Below are 14,879 nucleotides of genomic sequence, written 5' to 3'. Positions count from 1 at the left end.
TTTTTGGCAATATGTGGGGTAAATTTTCAATTGCGTACAACAAAATTGGCGGGTTTTGTAAATAGGTGTAATGTAATTTTTTTTTAATTCAGTTGGTTTTATGGGCTGTCTTCATTCTTTGGCTGAACTTTTTTTGTTTTTAGTGGTCCCAGTAGGAAGCAGTTGATTTAAAAGATAATTCTTCCACGATGACGACTCTTCGAGTCGTTTCTGGAATTCTTCCAGCTATGTTTTTTGGTTCGTCGTCTGACGCTTCTTACATTTGTTCACACAGCAAAGCTGAAAAAGGGCCATTTTTCTGAATTTCTTTCACTAACGGCGTTTGCGCGCTTGACGTCATTTTTTACTCTATCTCGCTCTATCAAAGGTTTTAAGGTCATTAGCGTGATTAGATTGTGATCATACGTGACTTTCGATTTACTGTCCCAATTGTTTGGTTTCGATCTACTATCCTAGCCGCAGAGCATGTATGCAACACAGCAGTAATTTTAAACTATCCGGTTATCATACAGCATGGCGTGGATTCTACGTTTTTCAGAAATAAACCAATCTTAGAAAAATGAAATGTGCGTGTGTGGAAATAAGAGCGGAAATTTCTCCAAAACGCCAGAACTTGCCCTTGTTTACCTTATAACAGCCAACAGCATTCGTCAAAAGGGGAAATAGTAAATTGAATGGTCAGATAGGCTTTATTTGTCAACATATCATTGGTGTGGAGAAAAATTCGAGTTTTTAATTTCTATAGGAATGTCTCAACTTTCCGGTAAATGACATGGAATATCAGAAATCATGATTTTTTTTTGGATTTCAAAAGTCATTTACTTCAATTTTTACCACGAAGTTTGGCGAAATTGTAAATGTTTCCATGATAGCTGGTTGTTCCTTCTATGAGGATGCTGGCCAAACGGAAATCTGCAGGTTACAATATTTTAATAATTTGTTGTTGTTGAGCTGCACACATCCAATTTTGTTATTATTTTAACAATCTGGTTAAAACTGACGCATATAACTTACATTGATGCATTTTTAGTGGCAAAAAGGTTATTTTTCCTTACTACTTAAAAGAACGTTAATCCAAGTGACCTACCAGCTCTTCAGTTAAAGATTGCGATGATCTCTTTACCACTTAAGTTGATTAACTAGCAATGTACTGCAATAATACTTAGAGTATTGGCTTTATTCTTTTTGTCCACGCACTCCTGAATTCAGCTCTCTAACGAATTTTGTAGCAGTTAAATTTGTCCTGCCGATCTTTTTAAATGCGATTCTTCGTAGTACCGACTTTTCATCTTTTCAACTGACCATTTGACTTCGTCCACAAAAGCGAGATGTGCAGGTAAAGACTGGAAGACATTAAGTCGCTCAGCAGCTCTCATAGCGCTTTACTAGTCTCTAAGTGTACAATTCACTGATGCAGCTGAGAAGACAAAATTGGTATGAGGGGGCAGTTTAGCGGTTGATGGCTCATTCATTCTATCTCGGAACGATTTTCAGAGCAATTCGCCAGACGTTAGTCGGTTTAAGTTCCATGTATTGCGCTACCTGAATGCTAGTTCTTTCATATCGGTTTGAGATTTTGCCAATCTTAAGAAAACTCTGGAATTCCCAAGACAGATTTAGTTGCCATGCCAATGGGAGTGCAGGGAACATTTACAATTTAATTAATAATTAGTTGGAGAAAAACGTATCAATTGACGTAATTAGTGGTTTAAAGTTGGGTAACATTAACTGAATTTGAAGTCTCCATGCTAGGCTTTGTAATTTCTTGTAGATATGGGTCCTGATTATTTGTTTCACAGCTTGAAGTTTTTGTGTATTACTAATTGGATTGGATATGATGAAGTCATTCCCCAGATTCTATTGTTCTGGAGAAAAACAATTTTAAGATAATGTGACTTGTATTTGACATCGAAATGAAGGAAATTTGCGCGTTTTTCATTGGCGTGGAGTGTAGGTGACTTGAAAAATGACGCTTTCATGCATGTCTGCAGAAGCGTAATCCGGTAGGTCTGAAGAATCTGTTGTCCGGTATGTATGAAGAATACTTGTGTGAATCCGAAATTTCGTAACTTTTTCATCTCCAGAATTCGAATTTCTATTATGCCGGCTGTTTTTGTATCATATATCAATAGAATACCGCTTGATGCCAGCAGCCAGGATACCAGTTAAATTTGAATCAAATTAGTTGACTGCTATTTTTTTCGATGATGTATTTTGTGGAGTTTATCTGACACGTCTCGTGTCATGTTGAATTGCTGAGCATGTTTATACTGAGGGTGGATGGAGGGTTCTTTTAAAATTTTTTTATGCGGTCTACAACTGAATAATAACATTTTTCACTGACCATTGGCATCAATTTGCATAGTTTGAAGCCAACTGAGTTTACTTTTACAGAAGTTCTCTGCATGTAATTGTAAAATGGGCTTGTAAGCTTTTCGACCTAGTAATAAACTAAAGCCCATTGCTTAAGTAAACTGCATTCAGTCTCTTCTTCATTGCAAATTTTAAATCTCTACTTGGTATCAATTCAATGTGTGTTTGACTGAGTTTCAAATATTTGCCGTTTTCTCCTCAAATTTTGGTGCTGCTGATTTTTGTGTATTATGTTTAATTCCAGTTTCGTGTCCAACTTCTTAGCGAAGATTAAAATTCGCAGGAAGAATTCGGCGAACAATGGAACAAAGCGGAGTAGTGGGATTGCAGAGTTAGTTGTGCTTCAGATCCTGATAATCTTCAAATCCCGGAAAAGAATTTAGGATTTAATTTTGTTTACCAATTACATGAGCACAAGTGTTATTCTTGATGTTTGTGTTTGTCGGGATTTGATGATTAAAATGCCTGTTGTATTTATTACAGTCTGTTTGCTTTGACTTCTAGCTGAAATCATGTTTGTCATGTTTTAGTATTTTTATAGTTTGAAGCAAAATAGTTTGAAAACTTCAAGTAAACTATAAAGTTTTTGGAGGGTGGCCATAGATTATTAGTTGCCCTCGAACGAATCTTGAAGCAACTATTGTAAACGCGGTGATCTTTTTATGCAAAGTTTTTGCCTGACGATTTTTGCGCCTTTGTTCCAGAACATTCTTTGACTTCTTGCGTGATTATTTCACACTTAAGTTCTTCATTTTTGAGTGGTCTAAGTTGCTCTCATTGTGAGCGAGCGGAAACGAAAGCCATTATTGTGAGCGAGCGGAAATCAAAGTCATTATAGCTGAGTGGGAAAATATCATACTGCCAACCTGGAGGTCCAGTGTTCGAACCCCTGTGGGGGGGGGGCATTTTTTGCGACATTTCCATGCTACACCCCCTCTAAATTTAATTGCCCTGGCCTGTCGTTCCAGAGCAATTCATCCGACGTTGGTCGGTTTTTGTTTTGGTTATGTTTCAAATATCAATGTAGTTTTTTTGCTTCTATGTTTTTGTTTTTACCATATGCCATATTCGCCACATTCAAGCCTAAACCTATAGTTTTTTCGCTCTGCTTTTGTCAGTTGTTAAAAACTTTAATGAGATTTACCTTTTTCTCAGATTTTTTGAGGATTTTTGACACTTAGGGGATTAATTTTGTTGCTTAGGACACAAGAATGACCACGATTCTCGCTATTGTGATAATGCATCGGCATTGCTAGTTTGTCTTTTTTCAGGGCGAACAATAGTTGTTTTTTATTTTTTTTATTTCATATTGTGTTTTTATTAATTGCTCTCAAACGAACATTCTAGCAATTATATGAGTCCTGTTGGTCTTTTTTATGCGATTTTTCGCTTGACGGATTTTTCGTCTGAACCATTTGACTTTTCGTCCTTAAAAACGGGATAAACAGGTAGCGCCCAGCGGGCATTGTTTCAGTAGAGGACCTTAGCTGCGTTTAGTAGTCCTTCAAGTGCTTAGTGTGATGAAGCTACCGGGAAGGCCGTAGTTTAAGGTCAAAAGGTCATAATTAGGAGTTTCTGAGCCCAAAATTTTGCAATCTTTTGTGGTTTCTTTTGTCACTTTTCAAATTTTTTGTTGGAGCAGTCTAAAATTGAGGCCGGTTTAAGTTGATGAAGGTCTTTTGCAGGACATGAGTACTTTTTATGACCATTTTAGGAGCTATATGTTTTTGTAGTCCAAACAAAAACGTCCAAATTTATTCTAATTTTCACAATTTTTTCAAGGGTTTAGACAATTTTTAATTTTTTATTTGTCTCAGCCCACGTGTCAAGAAACTTCCTCTAATAGATTACTGCACAGTTTCTAGTGGAAATTGAATGGTTTTCAACTTTTTCGCATCACGCATTTTTTGACAAAACTTGCATTTTTTCCATTTTTTTGATATTTAATGTCATTATACGAATTTTTCCCGAACTAGGGTTCAGAAAATCTAAAAGATTTGATTAAGTTACTTAAGAAATTTTTGGGAAAATTTGTCATTTTCCAGCCTCAAGAGCCACGGAACCTCATCTACGATTTGATAGCAGGTTTCTGCATAATTTCTAGATATAATGGAATGTGATTTTAATATCACGAGTTTAAGCATTTTTTTTATAAAACGTTCGCAAATTTTTTAAGTTTTTTTGAATAATTTTGAGTTTCTTTTTATTTTTTCCAGCACCAGGTACCCAACGACCTCCTTCGAGGTTCAATTATAAGCTGCTTCATAGTTTCTAGAGTTAATGGAATGGTTATCAATGTTTTAATTACTCGAGATTTAGCAATTTTTTGATAAAATTTTATTTTCAAAATTTTCGGAAAATTATCATGTTCCAAGTTTTTGATCTTTATGAGACAGTGAGACTATTTAAGGCTTGAAATAGGGACACTGATTAGTCTCCTGAGACAATGAAATGTTTCTGGAGATATTAATAGAACGAATCTTGTTAAAATTTGCGATTGTTTTTAAATTTTTGATTATTTTTGCCCTTTTCTGAGTTTTACCAGTCTTGCTGATGGGTTACATGACAGAACTTCAGAGACAGAAAGTGGTTTTGAAAAGTTTTCTCTGCAAAATGTGGAAACTTATTGTTTGATTTTTGCAGTTTCGTTTTTTTCTATATGATTTAATTGCTAACAAGGCTAGAAAAATAGAAATTGACGAGTCGAATCTCATCATGGAAATTTTTCCTTGCTCTTTCTCTCTCTCTTCCTCTCTCTCTCTCTCTCTCTCTCTCTCTCTCTCTCTGTTGGTTGGGGTTTGTTTCTTTCTCTTTCAGGTTTTTTCTCTCGCTCTCTCTTAACCCTTTTGTTGAGTCCGCACTTCAGCTGCTGTTATGCGCGTGATATCTTTTTTTACCCCCACATCACGCCGCTTCAATTAATATGAAACTGACGTCACTAAGACTTGGCTAGCTACTGACAAAGCCAACCGCCCACAGGTCGTTTGAGAGCAATTCGCCCTCCTTTTTCGAGCGATAGGCATGTATTGTGCGAATAGTTGCTACCTGACTAGTAACTGTAATTAGTGAATGTCAGGTACGGTTTGGAGCGAGCCTATTCTAAAGCTAATTTGGTAAATGAATACTGAAAAGGTCAGTTCGGGCTTTAATGACATCGGCTTCAGTTTTTTTATTTCTGTTTATTTAGCTACCCCAGAGCTATATCCGATCTTTTATTGCGCGACTATACCAACCTAGAGAAAATTATTTGTGGAGGTGTAGCCTAATAATTTTGTATTTGTATTAATTTTTTCAATGAAGATATTCAGGAATTGATTTCACGATTTCTGTTGATTTCTCTTAAAAATTCTGATTTTTTTGGTATTTTGGGAATTTGATGCATGTTTCCAAGTGAAATCAAACATTATAATTCTGAATTGATTGATTTTTGTCAGTTTTTTCAGGAAAAGAATTATTTTTCAACGCACTGGACTTTGTGTCATCTAAAGTTCTCCCGTTCACAAATCAATTTTCAGAACCCGAGTGCAATTGGCGACAGTTTACTACTCGAAATTGTTTTCATTTTTTACTTTAAATAGGATGTTAGAAGAGTGCTAGAGTTAATGTGGAATTGAGATTAACTAAAAATTCGGTATAAATCAAAGAAGCTTTTAATTTTGTAGTGGCAGACTCAAATTTTTCACGATTTGTGTTAAATCGAACCTTGCTAACTGAAAAATTAACTGCGAAATAATTTGCATAATGAAACTTGCATTTTTTCCATTTTTTTGACATTTAATGTGATTATACGAATTTTTACCGAACTAGGGTTCAGAAAATCTAAAAGATTTGATTATAAGTTACTTAAGAAATTTTTGGGAAAATTTTTTGAAAATTTGTCATTTTTCAGCCTCAAGAGCCAAGGAACCTCATCTACGGTTTGATAGCAGGTTTCTGCATAGTTTCTAGATATAATGGAATGTGATTTTAATATCACGAGTATAAGCAAATTTTTAAGTTTTTTTGACTAATTTTGAGTTTTTTTATTTTTTCCAGCACCAGGTAACCAACGACCTCCTTCGAGGTTCGATTATAAGCTGCTTCATAGTTTCTGGAGTTAATGGAATGGTTATCAATGTTTTAATGACTCGAGATTTAGCAATTTTTTTATAAAATTTAATTTTCAAATTTTCGGAAAATTATGCTCGAAGTTTTTGATCTTTATGAGCCAGTGAGACTATTTAAGGCTTGAAATAGGGACACTGGTTAGTCTCCTGAGACAATGAAATGGTTCTGGAGATATTAATAGAACGAATCTGGTTAAAATTTGCTATTTTTAAATTTTTGATTATTTTTGCCCTTTTCTGAGTTTTACCAGTCTTGCGGACGGTTTACATCACAGAGCTCCAGAGACAAAAAGTGGTTTTGAAAAGTTTTCACTGCGAAATGTAGAATTTTTTTTTTGTTTGATTTTTGCACTTTCATTTTCTATATGATGTAATTGCTAACAAGGGTAGAAAAATAGAGGTTGACGACTCGAATCTCATCATGGAAATTATTCCTTGCTCTTTCTCTCTCTCTCTCTCTCTCTCTGTTGGTTGGGGTTTGTTTCTTTCTCTTTCAGTTTTTATCTCTCGCACACTCTCGCTCTCTCTTAACCCTTTTGTTGAGTCCGCACTTCAGATGCCGTTATGCGCGTGATGTCATCATTTTTACCCTCACATCACGCCGCTTCAATTAATATGAAACTGACGTCACTAAGACTTGGCTAGCTACTGACAAAGCCAACCGCCCACAGGTCGTTTGAGAGCAATTCGCCCTCCTTTTTCGAGCGATAGGCATGTATTGTGCGAATAGTTGCTACCTGACTAGTAACTGTAATTAGTGAATGTCAGGTACGGTTTGGAGCGAGCCTATTCTAAAGCTAATTTGGTAAATGAATACTGAAAAGGTCAGTTCGGGCTTTAATGACATCGGCTTCAGTTTTTTTATTTCTGTTTATTTAGCTACCCCAGAGCTATATCCGATCTTTTATTGCGCGACTATACCAACCTAGAGAAAATTATTTGTGGAGGTGTAGCCTAATAATTTTGTATTTGTATTAATTTTTTCAATGAATATATTCAAGAATTGATTTCAAGAATTCTGTTGATGTCGTTTGAAAATTCTGATTTTGGGAATTTGATACATGTTTTCAAGTGAAATCAAACATTATAATTCTGAATTGATTGATTTTCGTCACCGTTTTTTCAGGAAAAGAATATTTTTCAACGCACTGGACTTTGTATCAACTAAAGTTGTCCCATTCACAAATCAATTTTGAGAACCGGATTGCAATTGGCGGCAGTTTACTACTCGGAATTGTTTTCATTTTTTACTTTAAATAGGATGTTAGAAGAGTGCTAGAGTTAATGTGGAATTGAGATTAACTAAAAATTCGGTATAAATCAAAGAAGCTTTTAATTTTGTAGTGGCAGCCTCAAATATTTCACGAATTGTGTTAAATTGAACCTTGCTAACTGAAAAATTAACTGCGAAATAATTTGTCATAATTTTTCAAATGGATGTTTATTTACCAGAACCCATAGAATTAATTGTTTTCTCTTTGTAAAATCTGTACAGCTTATCAGGACAGGAAAAAGGAAATTTTTTGAGATATTTGATCACAGCTTTGTTTGTTTTCCATTTCCGCCCCTTTTCTTTTGCCTATTTGAGTTGATAGGTTGTACCTGTTTTCTATTGGAGCACCGGCCCAGTTGGTTCAATCGTTTTAAATAGGCATCTAGAGATTTTATGGATTTTGACAGCATTTATTTTCTCAGACAGTATTGGATACTTGAATTCTGCCCTCATTTGTTCTTTTTACTTTGTCTTTTAATGATATTAATAGTTGTATTCGCCCCCTAATGATGAACTTTATCTTTTTATTTAAGTGTCATTGTGTAACTATGGAGTTTGTTGACTGGAAACTCCTACTTTTTAAAAATGAACTCGTTTCGCCGGTTTTCAAAAACTCTTGTGGTGATGAGTTTGATTGTCGTATCTTTCGTTTATATAATTTTTGCAGGACTTTTCTTTCCTGCAACGCTTTGCGAATTTTTTAACGAATGAAAATGCAAGTTAGAATAAGCGACAAGTTTTAACAGGACGAACTGATCTGGTGTTTTTTTAACTATAATTGAGGTCAGTCTTCTTCTATAATTAATTAAATGTTTTACCGGACCAGCTGAAGTTGATAAACATTAACATTGTCAATTGCAACGTTAACTTGTTTCAACTGAGAGTCGAAGTAAAGAAATAATCAATCAAAATCAATCAATCACAATATGAGTATCGTTCGACGGACGATCAATCACAATCGACAAAATCTTCAAAGAAAGTTGACGGAAATAATTCAACAGTCGGAGAAGTAAGAATTTGAATTGCTCTCTGCTCAATGCAGCTCCATCTTTAGTTTCATGGAAATTGGAGTTAAACTTTTGGGGGTGGATAGTGTTTAAATTTTTATCCAAATTTGGCTATCTATCTCTGGCAATACAGCCAGCGCTCGCTTTCTAGAAATGTCGTGGATTGCTTTGATTAATTGTCATCATTTGACTGACCGCGGATGTGGGTGTGGGATATAACTCTCACTGCAAATTGGACAATCAAATTACTCTAATTGATGTCATAACACAAATGTTGAACATTCTAGACACAGACCACATTTAGAAATTAGCAGTTATAAGTGTAGTATTAAACATGGAAAAATTTAAACTATTTGCATCAGAGCTCAGTTATGTAATTTCTGAGGTCTGCATTGCGTCGCCATTTCTTTTAGATCTTTGATCGACCTTTGAATGCTAAGGCTGGATCGAAATCTTTGATTCTTAGTCGTGTTTGTCGCTGTGTATTTCGAGGCTCCAAATTACTTTGTCTGAGTTGTTAAAAAGGCTTATTAGTTCTTGTCAAACTTTCACATATCTTTCCTTTACACAATTAAACTACTTGATGCTAAGCAAGCCTTGGGCAGGCTTTAATCTTTCTATCGCTTAAGCACGATGTAGCTCAGGACTATTAGAACTAGTCGCAGTTGCAATATTTGAGCTTATCAAATGTTTGAGTTTGAAGGGTAAATTTGATCAAGCTTGTTCTCCTTTCGCTTATAAGCGTTTTTGTCACAGTGAGTTTAACAAATACTCACTCCAGTATTTCTTTGTATTCTCAGGACTTCACTCGGCCAGGTTGCAGAGAACTCTTATCACCGAGAAAGAACATGGGACGCCCAACAAACGAAACCACAGACGGGAAACAATTCCAGCACTTCGAGTAGGGACCAAGTACCGGCCAGCTATCGGGCGAGTGAAATTAGCGAAAGCAGTGTTACAGAAAGCGAGCTGAAAACTGCGCTATCCGACTTTCGCCTGACTTCGGAATCAAGTGCAACAGCTAAGTCGGATTCTCTTTCGTTGAGGTCGGATTTAAACAACGTGTTTACTAGTTCAGATGGGTCGAATGTGTCGGGATCAAATCTGCTGCTTATGAAGCAGCCTTTGTTGAACAAAAGTATCAGCAAGTCGCAGATTAAACCTGTTTATTCAATGTCCAGTCCATTGCATAGTGGAAGGAAGGGATCTGGAGTGTCCTCAGATGGTGTCAGTGGAGTGGCAGCTTCTACAGACGCCAGTAATGGTTAGTATTTGCCGGTTTACTCTATTTATGGAGTTCATTGCTTCCCTCAAGAACAAAATATGCGACCATTTTTGAGGCTGCATTTTTGAGGTAGCATAATGGCAAAAATTTGAAGCTGTCTGTGGCTTTAATTGAAATCAACGACAAGGTTTTAATAATCCCTATTTAGCGGAGATGTGCTAGAAGATGGAAATTTCTGTTTAGTAGCCGCAAAGCGATAGCTGGGGCTATCATTGGCCTTCTCTTGGTTTTTACAATTCAAAGAATTTGAATTGTATTGGGGCGCTGTCTTTTTTACGACTCGAAGAGGAGTATTGGTTTTCTAGAGGTTTTTTTTTTACCGGAAGTACTATTCGTTCAGACGGCGTTTTGACCTCAACGCGAAAAAGTAAATTTGCCGTGTGAACTAATTTTGTCTGAGCGAGAGAAGTTTCTTGATCATGCGCTTCGAACAGTGAATGACTTTTCGACTTTGAAGTGTTTTTTTTTTTAAAGAGTTCGCATATACATAACCATTTTTAGCCGTTTTTTGTCCAATTTGGCCAAGTTTTTAATAGAAACTGGTTTAATATGTGAACCTCTGAAATTGATACCACAAAGTTTTCGAGAGTCTGATAATGTGTTTTAAAATCTAAATGAGCACATATTTCCCAATTTTTTAATTCATTTTCGGTTTAAAATAAATTTGGATCTGAAAGCGGATTTATTTCCCAAAAATCAGTGCATATGACAATTTAGCTTTGATTTTTCATGTATTGAATACATATTTATAACGTGAAGTATTTTGGTTTTTAATAGCTGCATAGCGATAGCTGAGGCTATTATTGGTCTTCTCTTTGTTTTTTATTTCGTCGTCAAGATTCTTGTTACGACCATATGACGTCACAACCACTTCAAATTTGCTTTTTGTCCAGGCGTTCATACAATTTCAACTAAAGTGCGTGCGTGACATTGTTTTCGCTCTAAGTGAAGCCAGTTTTTTTTCGTTCGCGAGATTATTTTTTTGGTCATACGTGACTTACCTCACTCTCCAAAATGACTTCCGGACTTTGCAATTGATTTTTTTACTTTAATTCAGAGATCAGGTCAAGTGAAAGTGTGTTACTCTGAATGAAGGTTATTTTAGAGCAGCCAATAGAGGTAGCAATAACAATAAAGATTCTTAATCAAAGTTTAAGATCTGAGCTTTCAATGAAAAGACTAATTTTTTGGTATGTCTTTTTTACTGTTTTTTGAGACTGCAGAGCTACGAAGCTATTGTGGCTTTTTTTCTGGCGATCTGACAGCTCTGTTATAGAATTGAACAAATGCTTGCCCGATTGTGGCAGTTTTTGGTCCAATTTTCAGTTTTGTTTTTTGGGTTTAATTACTAGAAAAAGTCCTTTTGTGCACTTCAGGGATCCTAATTTAGTTAACTGAAATTCGGCAAGATTGGTATCTGAAATTCGGCAAGATTTAAGTGCAGTTTTGAAAAAGTTATTTGACATTTTGGTTTCAAAATATTTTTATAATTCAAATAATTTGAATTGTATTGGGGAGCTGTCTTTTTTAAGATCTGTTCCCACATGATTTTTGAAGTCAAATTGGAGTAGTGATTTTGGTCACGCCAAAACAGGAAGTGGAGCGAAAAAGCGACTGGTTTTGCGGCGTGATTTTTTTCACTCTAATTTTAAAGTACAGTGCGAAAACGGTGTTTTAACAAAAATTCGCTTCCTCGCTAGTGGTTTTTTGTTCACCTGCGGCTATTGCACTTGAATTTTATTGTTTTTCATTTTTTTCCTGGATCGGATTTTTTCTAAAGGGTTTTCTCAATTCATTTTTAGTTCATTCTACGGCGGTTTTTTGCTTGAATCAAATTTCTTTTTCTCGCTAGTCGTTTTTTGTTCACATGCCGCATTTTGACATTAATTTTTGAGTTTTTTTTTTCAAATTTTTTTGATCTAATTTTTTTTGGAGATGGTTTTCACAATTCATTCATAGTCTGTTCTAGGTCTAGTTTTTTTTGTTTAGTCAGTGAAATTTCTTTGAACTATTTGTCAGAACTTGCCCTGCTTTTTTCATTTTGTTCCGAACATATGACGTCATAACCACTTCGAATGTGCTTTTTGTTCATTTGTTCATGCAATTTCAACTGAAGTGCTTGTGTGACGTCATTTCTCACTCTTAGTGGAGAGAGTTCTTTGTTCATTTGCGTGAAAGTTTTTGGTGACACGTGACTAACCTGACTCTCAAAAATGACTTCCTCACTTTGAAATTGACTTTTCTGTACTTTAATTCAAAGATAAGATCAAATGTTTGTATGTCACTCTAATTGAAGTTTATTAGAGAGCAGCCAATAGAGGCAGCCAAAACTTACACAGATTTTTAATCAAAATGTAACATATCAGCCTTCAATGAAAAGACGAGTTTTTTTGGTCTGTCTTTTACTGTTTTTTTTTTTGAGACTGCAGATCAACGAAGCTGTCGCGGCTATTTTCTGTCAATCTGCCAGCTATGTTATTATCATTTTGCAACAATTTTGTTCATCGCATTTTTCCGGGAGTAGTTTCTTCACGACTTTCTGAAATAGCGTCAGCTAATTACTGACATTAAATTCGTAGCTTTACTTTAGATCAAAATTTTGTTCTTCAGCTGATGTTGCGGCCTGTCCGGTTGTCTGTTGGGGGTTTTTAAAAGCGTTTCAGGTACATAAATTTTAGTTGAACAAAATTTTGAGAATAAGATAGATGACTAGGCACATTTATAGTATCAAGTTGTGTCATTTTAGTGTTCGATTTGAGTAGTCGTGTTTTAAACATTGACTTAATCGCAAGATTGAGATTTTTGCCCGGTAGCAAAACCAAAATTACTAACTGACGCCAGACTGCTGCTTTCTGAAAGGCTTAAATCATTTTCAAATTAAAGCATTTTTAGAATGAGAATTTTAATAGTATTCCATAAAAGATTCCATTTTAGGCCTTTGTTGTACAACGTTCGGTTGTTCTGTTTAATAGCCGCCGTCAGCCTCTCAACGGCTATTATTAAGGCGCTCTCTTTTTTACAATCCAAGGATGGGATTGTATTGGTGCTCTGTTTTTTACGACTCGAAGAGGGGTATTGGTGGAGCGTTTTTTTAATCGGTAATTTCTTTCGAGTGTATTTGAAACAGGAAATGAAATGCGTGGAAAGAAAGTTTTTGGTCAAATTGCTGGAGAGCTGCGAGAATAGAGAGAGAAAGAGTGGTTTTCTGTTCATGCTATATTTAAGAAAGAGCGTGAAAAGTAGGTGTGAAAATTTTTTACCAATCTATGAATATTGCGTTTGAAAGCTTTTCCGACCATCTGGATCAAAAAACGATGTTTTAGATTCAATTTTGAGCTATTTTTATTAGTATTTTGTCGTTTAACGCTTTTTTAGCAGTTTTTGCATTCTTTTTCAAATCTATTTAGCACCTGTGGATCACTATGTTTAAATTAGCTGTTTTAGTGGGTTTGGTTGTCTTTGTGATATATTTGTTTTTGATTTTGTGTTCTTTTTGTTGAAGCTAATTGATTAAATTGAGACAATTTTTGTTTGTTTTTTTTTTCAAATTTTTCGCTCATTTTAAGCTTCTCGCTACGCTTTTTCTGTCAGTCGGCAGTTGTTTATTGAATCAGAAATAACTGTCGAAAGATTTTAGCGGGTAGTTGTTTCGGAGCCACAATTCTCAATGAATTATTTTACCACATTCTTTATCAGTGTTTGTTGTCAGTTACTTTCATTGTTATTTTACCTGTTATTGTTTCAAATTGACTAGCATTTTCAATTAGGAGGTTATTTGTGTTAGTTAAGGTAGCCAATTTTCTACTCCGAGTCGTTTCAGGAAGTGTTCGGCTATTTTTTTGAGTTTTTGGAGTTTTTTTTGATAAAAGAGCGAGCAAGAAATCGGGAAGTCAGGGAGTAACTAAAGTTTGAGAAAGTTGTTTCAATGAACAATTTCAAAGAGCGGGGAAACGAGATTGGGTCTTTTACTCATGCCTTCTTTTGAAAAAGGGCAAGAAATTTAAATGTGAAAAAATATGCGCTAAGCGAGCAAATTTTTAGGTCGTTTGATAGTTTTTCAAAGTTTTGTTTTTCAAGGCTTTTCAACTCTCTCCGGTTTTTAAGGTTTTTTGGGCAATTTTTGGCCTATTTTTGTTTGTTATTGCTTTTTTGTAACTGAATGTAAGCATAACGCTCGTGGACAGTTTCTATTACAAATTAAATTCAGGTTCTTCGGTACCAAGAATCTGCTTTTCTCTGGATTTTGGCAAAAAAATTGCGAAAAATTGTCAAATTTTCTTTGTTTCTTATGTTTTTGCCCTATTTCAAATTTAGAGATGGTTTTGTGCTTATTTTGGCTTGTCCGATTGTTTACGTGCTTATTTGTGCATGTACAAATTGGAAAATAATTGAATTTTTGTTTTTTAAATTACTTCAGTTAATTTTTTATTTCAATTTAAATTAGCCTTTTCTCTTCTTTGATGCTCAGTGCCATGAGAAATTAGTTATTCGACAGTCTTCTTTTTTGGTGAAGAGATCTTCGAGTCGTTTGCGGATATATTCCGGCTATGTTTTTTTGTAAGTTTTTTTGTTTTTGTTTCACACCTTTATCCATGACTTTGAGCTTTGAAACCGGCAACGCTCAGCGCGGGTATGAAGTTTCACTGGAGGCCCTTAGTCACGTTTAGAAGTCACTCAAGTGCTTTGAGTGATGCAGCTGCTGGGAAGGTTGTAACTCACGGGTAAAAAGTCATTGTTAGATATTTTTGAGCCCAAGTGCTGCTTTTCCCACCTTTCGAACTTTGTTGAACCCAAAATGGTGCAATTTCTCACGGTTTTTTGTCATTTCTCTGCGT

General features: G+C 35.3%; 1 protein-coding gene across 3 annotated transcripts in view; it reads left to right on the top strand.

The window, feature by feature from the left end:
* LOC142337833 (uncharacterized) overlaps positions 1–14,879 on the top strand; it is a 116,631-nt gene that overhangs the window by 29,838 nt on the left and 71,914 nt on the right. For all 3 annotated transcript variants that reach the window (XM_075387366.1, XM_075387364.1, XM_075387365.1), the window contains one exon: positions 9,560–10,023. In XM_075387366.1, coding sequence (XP_075243481.1) covers positions 9,560–10,023 — 464 coding nt within the window. The remainder of the gene's footprint in view (positions 1–9,559; positions 10,024–14,879) is intronic.

Source organism: Convolutriloba macropyga, chromosome 4, assembly GCF_964194025.1.
Source record: "Convolutriloba macropyga chromosome 4, txConMacr16.3, whole genome shotgun sequence".
NCBI lineage: Eukaryota > Metazoa > Xenacoelomorpha > Acoela > Convolutidae > Convolutriloba > Convolutriloba macropyga.
The sequence above is the reverse complement of the archived record's forward strand: the minus strand, read 5'-3'. Positions and strand labels throughout refer to the sequence as shown.